The sequence below is a fragment of the Leptodactylus fuscus genome, chromosome 5 (assembly GCF_031893055.1).
Source record: "Leptodactylus fuscus isolate aLepFus1 chromosome 5, aLepFus1.hap2, whole genome shotgun sequence".
NCBI lineage: Eukaryota > Metazoa > Chordata > Amphibia > Anura > Leptodactylidae > Leptodactylus > Leptodactylus fuscus.
The window spans coordinates 180,349,789-180,368,304 of NC_134269.1; the positions used below are offsets into that span (position 1 = coordinate 180,349,789).

The following is an 18,516-nucleotide window of genomic DNA, read 5'->3' on the forward strand; positions in this document are numbered from 1 at the left end:
TCAGTTTTTTTTTTTTTTTTTTTTTTTTTTTATGTAGATTGTGAGCCCCACATAGAGCTCACAATGTACATTTTTCCCTATCATTATGTCTTTTTTGGAATATGGGATGGAAATCCATGCAAACACGGGGAGAACATACAAACTCCTTGCAGATGGGTTTTATGCCCTTGGTGGGATTTGAACACCAGGACTCCAGCGCTGCAAGGCTGCAGTGCTAACCACTGAGCCACCGTGTGGCCCCTACAAAAAAAACAAAAAAAAACTCAGTTTGAACCCTTAGGGTATGTTCACACACTGTTTTTTGCAGGTGAATTTGGGCGCGAAATCCGCCTACAAAAAAACCGCATTCCATTCATTTCAGTGGGAGTCACTTGCAGTCCGTGGCTTGAGACTCCCTCCTGCTTAGGCCCATTCATCCGGAGTCGACATAAAGATTGCCAAAAATACCATACGTCTTTTAAATCGCAGCATTTCCTGTGCAGATTTTTCAGCAATGTGTGAATGGGATTAGTCAGAGTTTCTGCCACTCTGCAGGTGCTGTTAAATGCTGTTTTCTCAACGTGGGGCTTCAGTCTAAAGAAGCATTGCAGCACTTTCCCTTAGCTGTTGTTGTTATAATGTAGCCGCTTACATTTCTATTTGCCATAAACTCTGAGCTATTTGCCATCTTGGCTCCATCTTCTCCTCTGATGTGGTTCTCGTCTCGTGTGCAGCCCTGCAGCCTACATATCCCATGATGCCTCCAGAAAAGTGAGGCTGGAGTCTTATTACATTGCACTTTCTGTGCTGAGCTCAGTGACACGTAACTATTGTCCTTTATAAATTAGGCCACATGATAGAAATGATGTGGGTTGTCTTTGTATTAAAAAACAAAAACCCACAAAACTTGGCTATTCCAGGCTCTCTGGTTCCAGCGGCAGAATGGATTACCCCCGTTTACCTTTCTGTAGGTGATGCCTCCAGCTAGTCACTGGCCCCAGCAGTGACTAATACATAAACTGCACGAGATTGCTGAAGTCAGTCGGTCACATGCCTTTTTCGTGTGCTATTTTAGTGTGTTACTTTAACCCCCCCCCCCCCCCCCTACAATTCTGAAAGAGCCCTGTTCAGGGTTTGATCAAAGTACATTACAGTTTACTACGCGCAGAATGCTTAGAGGGAGACGGCAGAGATGGCAGTCATCTTACACACCTCTAAATCCAGGGCCGCGATCTTGGTCTTATTTTATATACTGGCAGCTTCATGTCAACCAGTGAGAAGGAGAACACATGCAACTGTACAAGGAGAGGAGAAAATGATTGTATTACTATACTGCCCCTATGACTGCCGATAACCCCAGGGGATGGGGTACCATGGACTTCAGTTCATGATTTCGCACCCATTATCAGAACTCATAGTTGCGATTTAACCCCTTATATATTGTGGTTCATGTAGACTGTACCACCTACTGTAAATCGTTTTACAGGAATACAATGTTAGGGAGCCTTCACACGGAGTAAACGCGTGTGTATTTTTGTAAAATACATGTGTAGAAATTAGACTCCCATTGACTTCAATGATATTTTTTACACGTGTAAAAATACGCCTGTAAAAATACACCTGTAAAATGTCATTGAAGTCAAGGGGAGTCTTATTTTTAGGGTGAGTTCACACTGAGTATACGCCAGCTTATTCTGAACGTAAAACATGTTCCGAATCGGCGGCGTATAAAGCAGTTCCCATTCATTTCTATGGGAGCCGGCATACGAGTGCTCCCCATAGAAATGAATGGGCTGCTTTTTTCACTACGAGCGCTCCCATTGAAGTGAATGGAAAGTGCTTGCGTGTACGGCTAGCTCTGCTCCTTCAGAGCCATACACGCCGGCACTCCCCATTCACTTCAATGGGAGTGCTCGTAGTGAAAAAAGCAGCCCATTCATTTCTATGGGGAGCACTCGTTGCCGGCTCCCATAGAAATGAATGGGAACTGCTTTATACGTCGCTGATTCTGAATGTGTTTTACGTTCAAAATAAGCTGGCGTATACTCAGTGTGAACTTGCCCATACACGTGTATTTTTACATGTGTATTTTGCAAAAATACACGTGCGTTTACTCCGTGTGAAGGTTTCCTTAAAAGTAGACTTTATTTTTTTGGAAAAAAAAGAAAAAATTAAACCCACAATTGGTATCATGACATCTGTAGCAACTAAAATTGGTACGTAATTTATTCTACGTAATAAACGCCATAAACCTTCAGGTGCCAGTATTAATATTTTCTTATCAACTCTCTTCTCAAAAACAAAAAGTAATGAAAACATATCAAAAAGTCCATGCACCCATAAAATACAAGGTCTCGTAAAGCTACATTGGCAAAAAATGTAAAACGCTATGATGGCGGCATTGCAGAGAGGGATAAAATGTCCATCACTCTGGTGCCTTATCTATCAGATATACTTGAGCCATAAATTCAAAATCTGCATTAAAAAAGACATTTTTGGGGGAATTTTTGCAGTTTTAGTGTGACTGTTGGGGAGTTCAAGACGTGACTTTTTTTTGTTTTAAAGTGGTCTATACAAGGAATAATTCCGCTTACCAGTCCCTGTATAGTTAAACTTTATTGCGAATATATACCCTCTGAGACACTGACCCCCCCACTACTCGGGCCACAGATCCATCGTGCAGAGTTGTTGGTCATGTGACAAAGAGTTGGCGTGTTGAGAAACTGGAGCCCTCTGCAAATGTAATAAATGGGGCTCCAGGGGCGGGGAATGCACTGGTAAGCTTTATTATTCCCCATCTAGCTCCTTTAGGTTCTTTAATACTTTAAATGCAATGATGTTTTCAGTTTGCTCAGGTTTTGGAGAGATTCTGAGAATAATTCATAAAACTTACTGAAAAAATGAGATGACCTTTTTTTCCCCCCTTCTCCTTAATAGGTAGAGTCATTTATTCTGGACCAAGAGGATAATTCAGTGCTAAAAACAGTTTCAGAACTCTTCTTATCAACTGCTGCAGAAGTAGCAGACTTACGGACAGTAGACCCCGCGACCCAAGCACGCTTAGAAGCTGTTCTAGAAGCTGCAGGTATGTTCACGAATGTTTTTTTGTATATCGGATGCAGGCCTTTAAACATGTCTGCAGCTAATAGGGGGAGAGTAGGTGCCATAACTTGAGGGGTTGCATTGCTTGCGCTATTGGCTGGTAGGACAAGGAAGGTGCATCGAATACATGGGACTCCACCAGTGCCAGCATCACCCAACTAGTGGACGTATATGAGCATGCGCAGTTTGGGTAGAACAATATTTTGGTGGAGGATTTTTCTTAGTATACTTACAGTGTTAGGAATACTCTAATATTACAAACAATTGATTGTGTATTAAATGTTACTAAGTCTTCATGATTCATATTCACCTGATTTTATCATGTATTAAAGGAATTGGTAAACTGTCCACTGCTGATGGAAAAGCCTTTGCAGATCCTGAAGTTCTTCAGAGGTTAACCTCCTCTGTTAGCTGTGCTCTGGATGAAGCTGCCGCTGCCCTGACTCGTATGAGGGCAGACAATTTTCATACGGGACAGGTAGACAAGTATGTATTAAGCCTATTTGCCACACTTCATAAATCACTTTGAAATTTGCTATTGAAAGCCATTTTTGTTGTCCATTTTATTTTAGGCCACATGACTGTAGTTTGTTACCATATAGTCTGTCCGTCATTATACAAAACCATTTTGCATTATCTTTTCAGTCGAAGTTTGGCAGAAGCTTGTTCAGATGGAGATGTAAATGCCGTCCGTAAGCTCCTTAATGAGGGTCGTAGTGTAAATGAGCACACTAAGGAAGGCGAAAGTCTTCTTTGCTTGGCTTGTTCAGCGGGATACTATGAGCTTGTACAAGTAAGTAAAAAGACAAAGATCATAATGAGTGTTCATCTATAATGTTTCTTTTACCCTCCATACTGTGATGTATTTCATTTTATGGACTGACTACTCCTTAACTTCGCCCAGGCCGGCTCACTCATACTTGCTTGATGTATGTTTTTTTTTTTTTTTTTTCCCCCTTGTCGTTGCCTTTGTAAAATCCCAATCAAGTCCTCGCCTGACTTGGCGAAAAAGTGTTTAATGGCGCCCAAGACTGCTGAATCGCATAAGGAATATGAGAATGAAATTCACCATAATGTGGGGATTACATTTCCTACATTTAGTATCATTGCACACTGCTTATTTGGTAGCTGACAGGTTGTATTTTGATAGTTAGACTCCCTTTAAGTATGCAGAACAGGAAATCTTTTATTTTTTTTAAATTTTTTATATAGATTGTGAGCCCCACATAGAGCTCACAATGTACATTTTCCCCTATCAGTATGTCTTTGGAATATGGGATGGAAATCCATGCAAACACGGGGAGAACATACAAACTCCTTGCAGATAGTTTTTTGCCCTTGGCGGGATTTGAACACCCTAACTCCAGCGCTGCAAGGCTGCAGTGCTAACCACTGAGCCACCGTGTGGCCCCTTCTCAGAATAGGAAATCTGTCACCAGAAACAGTATATCAACCCATAGGTAGGTAGATAGAAGATATAGGTTAGGGTCACCTGACTCAAGTATTCCTTTGCCAAGGTATTGATGGTTTTTTGTCTGTATGCAAATTAGTTGTTTGGAGCACCCAATATGCCACCCAGCAGCAGAGGCAGCGATCCATGAGGGCAAAACAGATCATAACTCATCTGGTGACAGGCTCCCTTGAAAACTATATTTTAGATATAAATTTAAACTATAATATTATTTATTGAAATCTCTGAGCTTACATGAAGGAATATTGAATGAACAGCTGCCATTCTCCAACACTGGCCAGCACAATACAACTATGCCTCTGTTCTATTGTATCCTGCCAGTGGAATTATGCTATCTTTTAAAGAGTTTTCCAGGCAAAACAATTTTTTCCAAAAAGGTCGTCTTAGTGACATTAATAGGTTCATAAGTGCTCCCAAATACCTTTTAGCAGTGTTTTGAGTGATTTCTGGGTTTCTCTTGGAGCTCCTGCCATCTTCTGCATTTGTTTACACGGATATTTTCCTGTTTTGTATCTTCCTACAACTACCATGATGCCTTAGCCTTCACTCAGAGCTGACTCTCACCACCTCCTTTTCTCAATCAGACTTTTTCCTTGTTTCACTAGCTCTTACCAACTCAATCCCCTATTTACCGTATACTGGACAACTCCTTTAACTTTGTGAAAGAATCTATAACGTTTGCTTGTTATATTTTATTTTGATCTGTGATCTCTTATGGCGGAATATGCCATAAATGTCTGATACATGTGCGCCTCAGCTCTGCCAGGGGTAGCTTAGATTTAGAGCACTTTTAGCTACTCTGTTCCGTAACTCTCCCATAGAAGTGAATGGGAGTTACTGAAATGGTGGAGCACATGAGTTTTGCTGTTTCCATAATTTGTGAGATTACGGCATCTGAATAGTAAGAGACTGGAGCGGTCACTTGTAGGGTTGGGTATCCACCATTTCTGACATTTATAGTATATATATTACATTTACGGAATGAGACGTTTATGGAATATTCAATACTGGCCCAACCCCTTATGCTTCTGGTGCTGGGGGTGCAAATGCACTGGAAAGCATTCTGTAGCATCCATTCACAAGAGCCATCACTCATGGTAAAAGGGAGAGGTTTAAGGGCATTCACTGCAGACATCCAGGGGTCTTCTGATGGCAGCATTTTAGGGGACTCAAGGCTCTTCAGTTTTAAGTAAAATATAGTCCACAATCAGGATGGAATAAAATAACAACCTGAGCAGTAGTTAACTTTACATGTCTTGTTGTATGTAAATATACAGGGCAAACTTCTGCCTTGCCATAGAACAGAGGGTTGTTTCATTTGGTTCGGTTGAAGTTTGCCTAATATAATGGTAATATTGGAGTCAGGGAATAGACAAATATGCAAAATGTTAATTTTATCCGAGACGCCCATTTTTTGTAGTGTTTTGGTCTCTTTGACCTTCAGTACTATATCAGTTTGTTGGGGCATACACTGGTATCACCCACAAGGACCAGAGAACCTGGCATGTGCCATTACCTAACATTCAGCAGCTTACACCTGAGAGAAAGGGTTTATCAATTCGTGCAGCTTGCTCCAAATTCTGGCCCTTCCGTTTGCATGGCGCTACAGATTTCTGGATTCTTGCAATGCTCATTGATTGCGGGGTTTTTGCACTCATTTGTCCTTTTTGCTTATATATGGTATTCCATTTGACAGACTATTAAAATCTCACATCTAATGAGCTTATGTTTAACGTGTAATTTTTCATATCTCTTGGATAATTTTGCAGGTGTTACTCGCTATGCATGCAAATGTTGAAGATCGAGGAAACAAAGGTGACATCACACCTTTAATGGCGGCAGCTAGTGGAGGATTTGTGGATATTGTAAAGGTTCTCCTCATGCATTCTGCAGATGTCAATGCTCGCTCTTTAACTGGTGGGTAAACTCATTCCCTCTCCCTCCTTGTCTCCTAATAATCTCATACATCTATATAATACATAACCATTCTCTTTTAGGGAATACTGCTTTAACCTACGCTTGTGCTGGAGGATTTGTTGATGTGGTTAAAGTTTTGTTGGAAGAAGGTGCCAGTATAGAGGAGCATAATGAAAATGGACACACAGCATTAATGGAAGCTGCCAGTGCTGGTCATGTGGAGGTTGCAAGGATTTTGCTCGAAAATGGAGCGGGCATTAATACACACTCAAATGAATTTAAAGAAAGTGCACTCACGTTGGCGTGTTATAAAGGTTTGTATTAGGGGAAAAAAGAACGATTGCTGCAGTCTGGAGAGTCTTGTTCTGTCTTCCCACAGCCAAGTCTCTGCATAGTGAGCCTTTGTTTACCGTGGATGAGAAAATAAAAATGGGTTTCTTCCCTGCACAAAGCTATTTCTATTAGCTGTCCTGTAGCTAATCCAGGATCTATTTGGGGTGGCAGAGGGACCAGTCACCTCTCTCTGTCAAACTACTTATTGGTGCAGTTGCTCAGAGAGGACTATATACAGCAGGTGATGGATTCCCTTGGAAATGCTTAAATTATTAATTCTGTCTAGCGTTACACTGCTGAAGTGAGCTGTACCACAGTGTATAAGACGTCTTCAAAACCTCATTTACTGAATTATGTTTAGGTTTTGTTTTTTTTTTTTTTTCTCTTTCCCACCCAGGACATTTAGAGATGGTTCGATTTTTGCTGGAAGCTGGGGCTGATCAAGAGCATAAAACTGATGAAATGCACACTGCCTTAATGGAGGCCTGCATGGTAATCCTTAAGACCAGACTTGTACAACTTGTTTACTATAGGTTTTGTTATGACATGCCATGAGCTTTACATGTTACTTAAAACTACACTATATGGGCAAACGTATTGGGACACACCTCATATTTAAGTTAAGTGATTCTTTGAGCGCCACTCTGGGAACAGATTGTAGCTATAGACATATTTAGAGCTATTGCAGTGACTATTCTGTGTTTCACTGACTTAGAAGTGAAAGCACCTGGCTGCCTCGGCTCTGAATGCAACGTTAGGCACATTTGGAACTATGTGCAGGACCACCCAAAGGGTGCAGTGGTTATATCCACAGTTTGTCACCACCCTAAAGAGCTCACTGAATGAACTGAATTTGATCGTGGTAGTGAATGAAGAAATTTTTTTTGAAAAAAAAAAAAAAAAAAAAAAACCTCTTTAAAAGAATTTTAAAGAGAACTTTCTTCTCCCCAAAACACGTAATCAATGGTGAACTGAACTATGAAATGATTGTAATATTAAACCCACACAGTGGAAGACTTAAATTAGTAAAAAAAAAAAACATGAAAACAATAAAAAAAAAAATCCTTTACATTGCTGTAATTGTAAAGAACCAAAATTTGTTAATAAGCGATTTGTACCCTAAAGTGCTGACATACAGTATGTGAGAAGAAAATGGTATGTCAATGGGAAATGAAGAAAGTCTCTTGAATCTTGGAAAGGGATACTGAGGGAAGAAAGAATATGGCCTGGTCCTTAAAGGAAGACTATCTCCTCCCCTCAAGCATATGATGCCACCACTACATTACAGAGAACATTACATTGCTAAGCATACTTTTGTTATATAGGTCACTTTTGTAGATTTGGAGAAAACCAACATAAGTCTTATTGCCAACAAGGCAGCTTTTGTAATGAGGAGCAGGCCTTCAGCTCCATGAACCTAATACGTCTGGCCTGTGTCGCCACTTGATGTGGAAGTTGGTCCTCCAGCTGCTATGGCATCAACCATTCTACGTAAGCAGCAAGAGCTGAAAGGTCTGCGCCCAGTGCACGGACTGCTTAGTTTGCATAATACTTCATAATACTTGTTTTTCTCCAAATCTACAAAAGCGACACGCATAACAAAGATGTAGTGTGCTATGTAATACAGTGTTGGCAGTCAAATCTGCTTGAGGGAGTGGTAGACTCATTAAATAGGCCATGTCTTTAAAGAGTTCGTGTGGTGCACAGGGCACAGAAGGTCTGTGATGCCTGGTGTAAAGATTATGAACCATGAGGTTGCATAAGGATGGGATAAAATCCAAGTGCAGCATTAAAGTTGTGCACCTGTAGCAGTATTTTTAATCCTTTCCCCTAGATTATCTTTGGTAATGCCAGTGTAATATTTTAGAGGGATGTTTTTTACTCCTTTGTTTTAATAGTTTAGACATAAATGTTAAAGCCTCGTAGAACTGTAAGACATGAGCTATAACCTTGTGTTTGGGTCTTGCCTTTTTAGGACGGACATGTTGGGGTAGCACGTTTACTACTTGATAGCGGAGCTCAGGTCAACATGCCTGCAGACTCTTTTGAATCCCCTCTTACGTTAGCTGCTTGTGGTGGACATGTAGAACTTGCAGCGCTTCTGATTGAAAGGGGCGCCAATCTTGAAGAGGTTAATGATGAGGGTTACACACCTTTAATGGAAGCAGCGCGTGAAGGACATGAGGAAATAGTGGCCCTTCTTTTAGCACAAGGTGAGTTCACTTCACTCTTATTTGTAAATCTTAAAGTAAAAATTTCTCAGATATTTTCATGTTTTGTTTATAGCTGATGCCGCTACCATAGTGCTGTAGGTGCAGTTAGCAGAACAAAAACGAAACCCCTAGAGATGCAACGAAAAAGCACTTTTGTTTTTTATTCAAATGGGGATCTTGGAGAACTGAGCACTGCTGCATAATCACTGAACACGCCCATCCTGCAATCAGCTCCTCCCCTGGACAGTGTAATTTGATCCTCCCAGTGTCAGTTGATCCTCAGTGGGAGGAGCTGACTGCAGGGTGGCCGTGTCTAGTGACTTCCTTTTAGGCTAAGGCCCATGTTGCAAAAATGCTGCTTTTTTGTTGCAGATTTTTTTTGGGGGGGGGTTGAGCCAAAGCCAGGACTGGATTGAGCAGAAGGTAGAAGTATAAGAGCTTTATATATATCTCCTATTCCTCTTGTAGCCATTCTTGGCTTTGGTTCAAAAAACCGCAACAAAATCTGCAACCAAAAAAAGCTGTGTGTCCGCAATGTGGGGCGTCAGCCTTAAAGGGGTATTCCCATGTACATAATCATATCCGTGTTTGTAGACAATTAAAAGTTAAACATTTTTGCAAATATAAATAATTAAAAATTCTGCAAAGTTTTAAAGATTTTCTCTACTATCTTAGTACTGACAGTCTGTTATCTTGATCAGTTGCCAATGGTTATGACCACTATTGCAGAAACTTTCTATGGTCTGGGACTTGTCAGGAACCCAGCTATTATTTTCTTGTAATAATAATACATGCAGGGACACTACATGTATCAGAAGATATCCCAGCCACAATAAGGACATCATGGCTGATTTTCTGACCTTAGAAAGTTCCTGCATTCGTGGTCGTATCCACTGGCAACCGATCAAGACAACAGACTGCGACCTCAAGATATTTAGAAAAAATCTTTAAAATTGCAGAATTTTTAATTACTTAAATTTGCAAAAATGTTTAACTTTTAATTATCTACAAATTTAGAAATAGTTATGTACATGGGAATACCCCTTTATGGGGTTTTTCTGAGCATTTGATTCTCATGATCTGTCTTTTAGGGCAATCATGTATTGGATTGGTGCAAGTCCAGTATCCAGCCTATAAAAAAAAAAAAATTGCGGAATGTTGAATAAAAATTTGAGTTTCCAAATTCATCTCCAAGTTTTTTTTTTTTATTTCCGTATGACTGAAAATAAAATCACGATTTGTGGAGGGAAAGTGTAACTATAGGGGTCCCAGTGTTTGATCCCTGCCAGTCAGAAAACCTGGGACACCAACAGATTAGCTAAGGATAGGTCATCCTATTTTAATCCCTGAAAACCCCCTTCTATGTTTCCATGTGAATTCTTTATTACTTGTACTTTCTCTTTGATTGTTTTTGAAACTTTTCTTAATATTTGTAGGTGCAAACATAAATGCTCAGACTGAAGAGACCCAGGAAACTGCTCTTACACTCGCATGCTGTGGAGGGTTTGCAGAAGTCACAGATTTTCTTGTGAAATCGGGCGCAGATGTAGAACTCGGTTGTTCTACTCCTCTCATGGAAGCAGCTCAGGAAGGACATCTTGAACTTGTAAAATATCTTTTGTCAGCAGGTATGAATTTCCTAACATTATAAAGCTTGACACTTAAAAAGCAAATATTATTACATAAGATTTGGCGACATACTGATTTATTAAAATGTAGTATAAATGCATGAAAGGACACTGCTGAGGATAGCTTTTGCTTAGCTCCAGGATTGAACCGTCAAAATGCAACACCTTCCTGAGACTTAGAAGTTGGTATACAAGTTACGCTAGGTTCACACCTGCGTTCTTCTTTCCGTCTTCTGCATGCCAGAAGACGGAAAGCACAGACCGGGTCCGGCTGTGAGCGGCAGTGAGCGTTTTATGCTCTCCGCCGCGAAATCGGATTTTTTTATCCGGACACAAAGTACTGCATGTCCGACTCTGTGTCCGGATTATAAAACCCGGTTTCGCGGCGGAGAGCATCAAATTCAAATGAATGGGTGAGAGAGACTCCTGCAGGTTTCCGTCTCCTGCCTCTGTTTTAGGCAGGAAACGGAAACCTGCAGAACGGAGTTCACAACGCTGATGTGAACGAGCCCTTAGTAATAACTCGCTTTTTACATGCCTTGTTTGCAGTAGTACTGTGGGTTGTAGCACTGTTCGAAAAAAATAATGGGAGAAGTGTTTCTAGGACACTGCCTGGGCAAACCATTTTGCTGAATTCTGTTGCAATAATTTGGTTACATATATGAAATGTTGCATAATATCATATTTAAAGATGTCACTGTTGTTAATCCACTTTCTTTGTCATGTTCATAAAAAGTCACAGTATATAAATCTGTTGTGCATGAGCTCAATGAACTAACTCCCCCCACCTGATCACCATATACAGTATGTAGGTTATATATATATATATATATATATATATATAAACACCATGAAGAACAAATCTTGAGGTTATACATATCAAAAAAGTAGCCGGTGACACCATGAACTACAAATGATCAAATTTTCAAGCACCTACCTCCAATCTGTGATATGTGGGAGGGGCATAAAAGTAAGAATGCAGAGGTTTATATAGCCATGTGAAACTTCAAAAATCAGATCAAGTGGTGTGGACATGTTGGTTATTGCATTTGTTGCAATGGTTTATCACTTGTCTAGGTTTACTGTGTGCCTTGAGATTTGAGATATTTGCACTATTCAACCTTCTGTGTCAGCTCTGGAACAATCCACCAATTACTACATATGGCTGACCAAGACATAGATGTTATGATAGAGCATATAATACACATGTTGGTCAAGGGGGCAGTGCGCTAACTTTGCCCCTGTTTGCTTTTATTTGCAGTATTGTCCTTGATGTTTTATTGTAACCTTAGATTTAAATTTTATTAATAAATAAAACCACTCGGAAGTATTTGCTGCACTTAACTGCTGAGGCCAGTCAGCAGCCTCATGCAGGGAACTGGGAATGTTACAGGTAGTGACGTCCCTGGTTCCCTTCCTGCGACTGCAGTAAAGTGTGGTCAGTCAATTAATGGCCAAAGCCGAAGGGAACCAGGGACATGACAGCTAGTGAGAAGTTCCACAGCAAGAAGACTGCTGAGTTGCAGGACTGGACCACGCTGGAAGGACACCGGAGCATCGGGGACAGGTGAGTATGTTGTGGGGGGGGGGGGGGGTGGAGGGGGTTCTCACCTTCCCTGGCCCAATTGGAAAATTCTGTTTTAGCCTGGACAACCGCTTTAAGATGGATGGAGATCTATATAATATTATATTATAATTATATATAAAATTATAAATATATAATCACACGACCATGGACTGATTTTTATCCATTAATGAATGACAGGAAGCAGAGACCTAGAAAACCTGATAAATTGATACAGAAAGTATATTTGAAAATTGTAAAACCTTAAAAAAAAAAAAAAAAAAATCTATTTTTTTTTTCAAATTTAATATTTACTTTCCTTTTAACCTTTTTAAGGTGCAAATGTCCATGCCTCCACGGCCACAGGAGACACAGCTTTAACATATGCTTGTGAAAATGGGCACACGGATGTGGCAGAAGCATTGCTTCAAGCTGGAGCTGATCTGGTAAGAGTATCTTTAAACAGAAAACCAAGTACAATGGATAACATCTGTGCTTGGTGCTGTATTATAAAGTGTTACGTTCCTGTGTATATAGATATAAATATAATTAGATTATATTTAGTCTGTAACACATTGAAATATTCTCTGTAGGTTTATATGTACACTTAAATGTGTAACGTGTGTCTGGTGATCTATTCTTTGATATGGATAAAAGCTGAGCGCCATGATTTTTATATGGCTTGTTCCATTATATCTGTAAATCCTGACAGGACTCTTAGAAAAGACCGTGAATCTGCCAACCCCACCCATACAGGCTGCGTTATAGCTTTTCCTGTCACCATTGCCTTTTCATGCATTGTTTCTGTAGAGAAGTCGTGTCATATTCTAGACATCAGTGAACTCCGCTTCTTTCTCTGTTATATGCTTCTGTCAGGCCCGATTTAACCCCCTGGGGACATGAACGTTAAGGACACTGACCCATTTTGTCAAAATTGATATGTCACTTTTATATGTCAATAACTTTGAGACACTTTACCCAAATCTTTTTTTTTTTTTTCCCAACCCAATTTTTTATCGAAGGAAAAAGGCAGTACTCCATAGTTTTCAAGAAAATAATGAAATGTATTCCATGTGTATGCGACGTTTCAGCTCTAGTGAGCTTTTTTTAACCCCTTCGAGACACCGGCCAAAAGTGCGTTAAGGACCAGGCCTCTTTTTTTCAAAACTGACGTGTCACTTTAAATTGCAATAACTTTGAGACGCTCTAACTTACACAAGTGATTTTGAGATTGATTTTTTTTGTAACACATTATACTTCATGTAAGTGGTAAACACTAATCAATATTTTAGTATTTATTTATTAAAAAAAAATAGTAAATTTGATGGAAATCTGGAAAAAATTGCAATTTTCAAAATGTGAAATTCTCTGCTTTTCAGGCAAATAGTTATACCACCCAAATACATGAATAAATATCATCTACCATATCTCTGCTTTATATTGGCATCATCTTTTGATTGTCTTTTTTTTTATTTATTTTGGACAAGGCTTACAAGTGTAACAGCGATTTTCCAGATTTACAAGAAAATTCCCCAAAATAATTTTTTAGGGACGACTTCAGTTCTGAAAGGAATTATAAAGGCCTATATAATAGAAGCCCCCATAAATCACCCCATTTTCAAAACTGCACCCCTCAAATAATTCAAAACAACATTTAAACTACAGTAGAAATAACTCTGACTAGTTTTATCATATGAGGATATATCACATTTGGGGCTTCTGGGTATAGTACTATTAACTGTGTTTATTTTGTGATCTGGCAGGAACATGAATCTGAAGGCGGCAGAACGCCTCTAATGAAAGCCGCACGTGCTGGCCACCTCTGCACTGTTCAGTTCCTTCTAACCAAAGGTATGTCTAACTACCGTATTTTTCGGACTATAAGACGCACCTAGGTTTTAGAGGAGGAAAATAGGGAAAAAAAATTTTGAAGCAAAAACTGGTAAAATATTTAATATATGGGAGTTGTAGTTTTGCAACAGCTGCAAGGCCACATTGACAGGTGACCCTGCAGCTGTACGGGGATGTATAGGGCGTTTTTTTTGCGGGGCCAGCTGTACTTTTTAGTTATACCATTTTGGGGGATATCTATTGCTTAGATCACCTTGTATTGAAAAAAAAAACAGGATGTGATTTAGAACTTTTATTTATTTCATATTTTTAAAGCTTTTTTTTTTTTTTTTTTTTTTTTTTTTTTACTATTTTATTCCCCCCCGGGGGCTTGAACCTGCGGTCACTTGATCGCAAGTCCCATAGACGGCAATACAACTGTATTGCCGTCTATGGGACATTCTGTATATTAGTATTACGGCGGCTGGTCATAGAGACCAGCTGCAATACTAATACAGCAGTGACAGGCCGGGGAGCCTCATTAGGCTCCCGGCTGTCACCCGAACAGGTCGGCTCCTGCGATATCGCCGCGCAGGAGCCGGCCTGCAACTTCACAGGTACGGGGCCGGTGGGGACCGGCCCCGGGGGAGAGGGGGCCGCCAATACTGACCCGGCATCCGCTGTACTAGAGAGGCGGATGCCGGGAGGGATAGACGCCGGGGCCTGAGACATCGCTACGATCCTCTGCCCTGCCTGAAGCCAGCGGCGGGGGGAGTGATGCTATTCCGCTCCTCCGTCCCCCCGCCGCTGGCTTCAGGCAGGACAGTGGAGCGCAGCGATGTCTCAGGCCCCGGCGTCTATCACTTGCCGGCTTCCGCCTCTCTATTACAGCGGATGTCAGGCGCCACCTTCAGACTATAAGACGCACCCTTCTTTTCCCCAAAAATTTTGGGGAAAAAAAGTGCGTCTTATAGTCCGAAAAATACGGTATGTCTTCTAACCAAATTATCATCCTATGCCGAATCTTTTAAATCTGCAAAACTTTTGAGTCAAAATGGAGAGAAATAAACTAAAATTACGGTAGTTTACTTCCCACTTGGATAACGTGATCCATTTTACATATAATCTTCCAGGGGCCACAGCTTTTGAATAAAGATGAACAAAAAAAAATTGTTGGTGTTTGATCAATTAAAAGACATGTAAATTAGAATATTGTGCTTGGTTACAATTGTCCCAAACTTTACTGTGTGACTATTCACTTGAATGGAACTGAGCTTGCAGGATCTCCAACAGCTACTACACAGTGTATGGAGCTGTATATTTCTTACACTATTCCAACAACTGATCAGCAGGGTTGTATGAAGTTGGACTATACAAGTCAGTGGTAAATCTCTTGGGCATCCTGTTCAAGTATTTCTTCACTGAGAACATCCCCCCCCCCCACACACACACACACACCTTTTTTTTCCCCCTTCAGATTTGTTGCATTTTTAACTGTTTCTAGTTTTGCGAGATGTGTGTATTTTGCAAGTTGTATTTAGAAGTTGCAGCATCCTCAGGGCTGCAGTGACTCCATTCACTTAAATCAATGAAGGAGTCGCAGGGTGACATGGCAGTCTTTGTTCACATATCAGAAGTCACAAATTTGCTTTGAAGCTCCAGCCGTAGCAGTACACGGTATTCTTTCAAATCTATGGTTGACCTGTTTAATGCAGAACAGCACAAGTTCCTCAGATTGGGGGACTATTTGTAATTTTTCACAAATCTGGCAAGCAGGAGCAGAGTGTCCTTAATAGGGTATATAAAAGCAGGGCTGTGCAGTCGGGAAAAAATTTACCGCTTCCAAATGCAAATTAGACGAATCCTTATTTTTAATCATATAATAAAATTATTGGTGCAGTATAATTAGATACATAGTGTGTTACACCCAGTTGTTAATTTATTCCAAAATTTGTTGGAGGAATAAAGAATTACGTCAAAACACAGTTCTAAGAAAAGGCACGAATTGAATTGTTTCATAGGGAATGTGATTTACTAAGGTGTACAGGTCTGTGTTGGGTGTGTTAAGTCATCTTTGACAGAATATGGGAAGAATATGCAAATCTGTCTCCCATGATGTTAATATAGGGAGACAGTGCCTCAGTCATGCAGCCCACTAGGGGGCGCTCCCTTTAACATCATGCCCGACCTTCCAAGAGACCTTTGGGAGCGCCCCCTAGTGGGCTGCATGACTGAGGCACTGTCTCCCTATATTAACATCATGGGAGGCAGATTTGCATATTTTTCCCATGATCCCTCACAGTGGAGCGCAAATGGCTTGATAAGTCTCCAAACACCTATATGGTGCTCTCTCCCTAAGGAGTGACAATATCCCCTTAACTTTGACAGAATAGTCTGTTCTAGTGAACACTGTGTGTTTTTCGTATTTTTTACAAATTTTTTTAAACTAATTGCATTAATTGACAGCAAGCATAATGTATGTTAGAATTTACTGTACATAAGATGGGTGCAGTAGAATACAGGATGGTAACAGACATTCCTCCACATTAAATTTATCAATCTTAAAGGTCAAGAGAAATCAACCATTCAACACTTCTGCTGTTGTCCCCTTAGGCAAATATCCTATCACCAATACGTTTCGGACACACACAGGCGCACCTCTCCCCCAGACCCCTCGCCTAGTGAACAATATGTTTATAGCAATAGAAACACAAAAACATACCATGAACTGAGCAGATAATGCTGCTGTGTGTGTGTGTGTGTGTGTGTGTGTGTGTGTGTGTGTGTGTGTGTGTGTGTGTGTGGTTTTGGGTCCCCCCCCCCCCAAGCTTTAATACAGCAATTTTTAGCTGAGTATACCATGAATATGTATTCACGCCTGGCAAGTTAACGGCTACCACAGTTTAAGGCTATATTCAGAGGACTGTGGAGTTCAACAGTATTTTTTTGAATCGGTCTTGCACCTATTTTCATGGATCCATCATAGACTTGAGTCTAAGATATTTGTGGAGATGGAGAACAAAAAAAGGAATATGTCCTGTCTGTAATAATCTGTTTAAAACGCACCATACAAGACATGTGAATAGCCTAAATTTTCTGTCCTACAGCGCATAAAAATTGCAAATTTTTTTTGCGCAAATATTTGTGACACTTTTTTTTGTGCCTCTTGTCACTTTTTCTTAAAATTGGGCATGATATGATAGATTTATTATTATTTGCACCAGGAATGACACCTGGAATCTTCACCAACGATAGCACAGTCTGTATTATATGGCATTACATCCGGAAGGATTCCCTGTCACCCATTGTACCCTGATGGTACCTCCTCTTTGACCTGACCCTCAGCCCCATTACACTTACGTTGGCTTCTTTACGTATTACGTCATCGCCGGACAGCACCTCTTCTTTGTGAAGAGTGTCCGCTGCCCACGCATGCGCAATACAGTGAACCTGATCCATTAACCGCCAGTCAGAGCTGAGCTCTGATTGGTGACTTTAATCCCTTAGCTGTTGTGGGCAAACATGACCACGGCATCTAAAGGGTTCTGCCATGTTACTGTCCCCCATTCATTTTTGGGGTGCAGTTTCTAAAATAAGGTCACTTTTGAGGGGTCTCCATTGTACTGGTACTTTAGGGGCTCTACAAATGGGACATGGCACCTGAAAGTTATTCTAGCAAAATCTGCCCTCCAAAAACCAAATGGTTCTCATTCCATTCTGAGACCAGCAGTTTAGGACCACATAGGTGGTTATCCCCGTGTTCAGGAGAAATTGTGTGTGGGGTCAATATGCTCACTATATAGACAGCTGATTACCAGGCAGCTGTCTGAATATTGTGTTGTCACTGTAAGGAGCGGCACCTGTGTACTCATCACATGACCATGGACCGTAAATCACATCACCATGGTCAGAGTTTTATCCTCTAGAACAGGGATAGGGAACCTTCGTCTCTCCAGCTGCTGTGAAACTACAACTCCCAGCATGCTCTATTCACTTCCATGGGAGTTACAAGAACAGCAGAGCAAGTGTGCATGCTGGGAGTTGTAGTTTTGCAACAGCTGGAGAGCCGCACGTTCCCTACCCCTGCTCTAGAAGTAACAATGAATGACAGAAAGCCGAAATCTAGAAAACCGTGAGGAATTGATACAGAAAGTATATTGGAAAATGGTATATCTTTTTATTGTACATTTGTTTGTCAATATTTGTCTGAAAGTGGCCAACCCCTTTAAGGTACTTTTTAGGCTGTGTACTTAAGGCTTTAAAACAGGTTAATCCAGGACAACACTTTAAATTTGTTTTTGTTTTTTCCTTTCTAGGAGCCAACATTAACAAGTCTACAGCCAATAATGATCACACTGTTGTGTCCCTTGCATGTGCTGGAGGACATCTTACTGTCGTGGAGCTGCTGTTGGCAAAAGGAGCAGATCCCACACACAGGCTTAAAGTAGGCTTCCTATTTTGTAGTAGAATAAGTGAAAC

General features: G+C 40.6%; 1 protein-coding gene across 3 annotated transcripts in view; it reads left to right on the plus strand.

Moving 5' to 3' along the window:
• Window positions 1-18,516, plus strand: part of ANKHD1 (ankyrin repeat and KH domain containing 1) — a 62,934-nt gene that overhangs the window by 17,471 nt on the left and 26,947 nt on the right. For all 3 annotated transcript variants that reach the window (XM_075274791.1, XM_075274792.1, XM_075274793.1), the window contains exons 2-12: window positions 2,917-3,064; window positions 3,414-3,567; window positions 3,727-3,874; window positions 6,322-6,469; window positions 6,550-6,783; window positions 7,200-7,294; window positions 8,778-9,015; window positions 10,452-10,643; window positions 12,544-12,653; window positions 13,971-14,058; window positions 18,354-18,481. In XM_075274791.1, coding sequence (XP_075130892.1) covers window positions 2,917-3,064; window positions 3,414-3,567; window positions 3,727-3,874; window positions 6,322-6,469; window positions 6,550-6,783; window positions 7,200-7,294; window positions 8,778-9,015; window positions 10,452-10,643; window positions 12,544-12,653; window positions 13,971-14,058; window positions 18,354-18,481 — 1,683 coding nt within the window. The remainder of the gene's footprint in view (window positions 1-2,916; window positions 3,065-3,413; window positions 3,568-3,726; window positions 3,875-6,321; window positions 6,470-6,549; window positions 6,784-7,199; window positions 7,295-8,777; window positions 9,016-10,451; window positions 10,644-12,543; window positions 12,654-13,970; window positions 14,059-18,353; window positions 18,482-18,516) is intronic.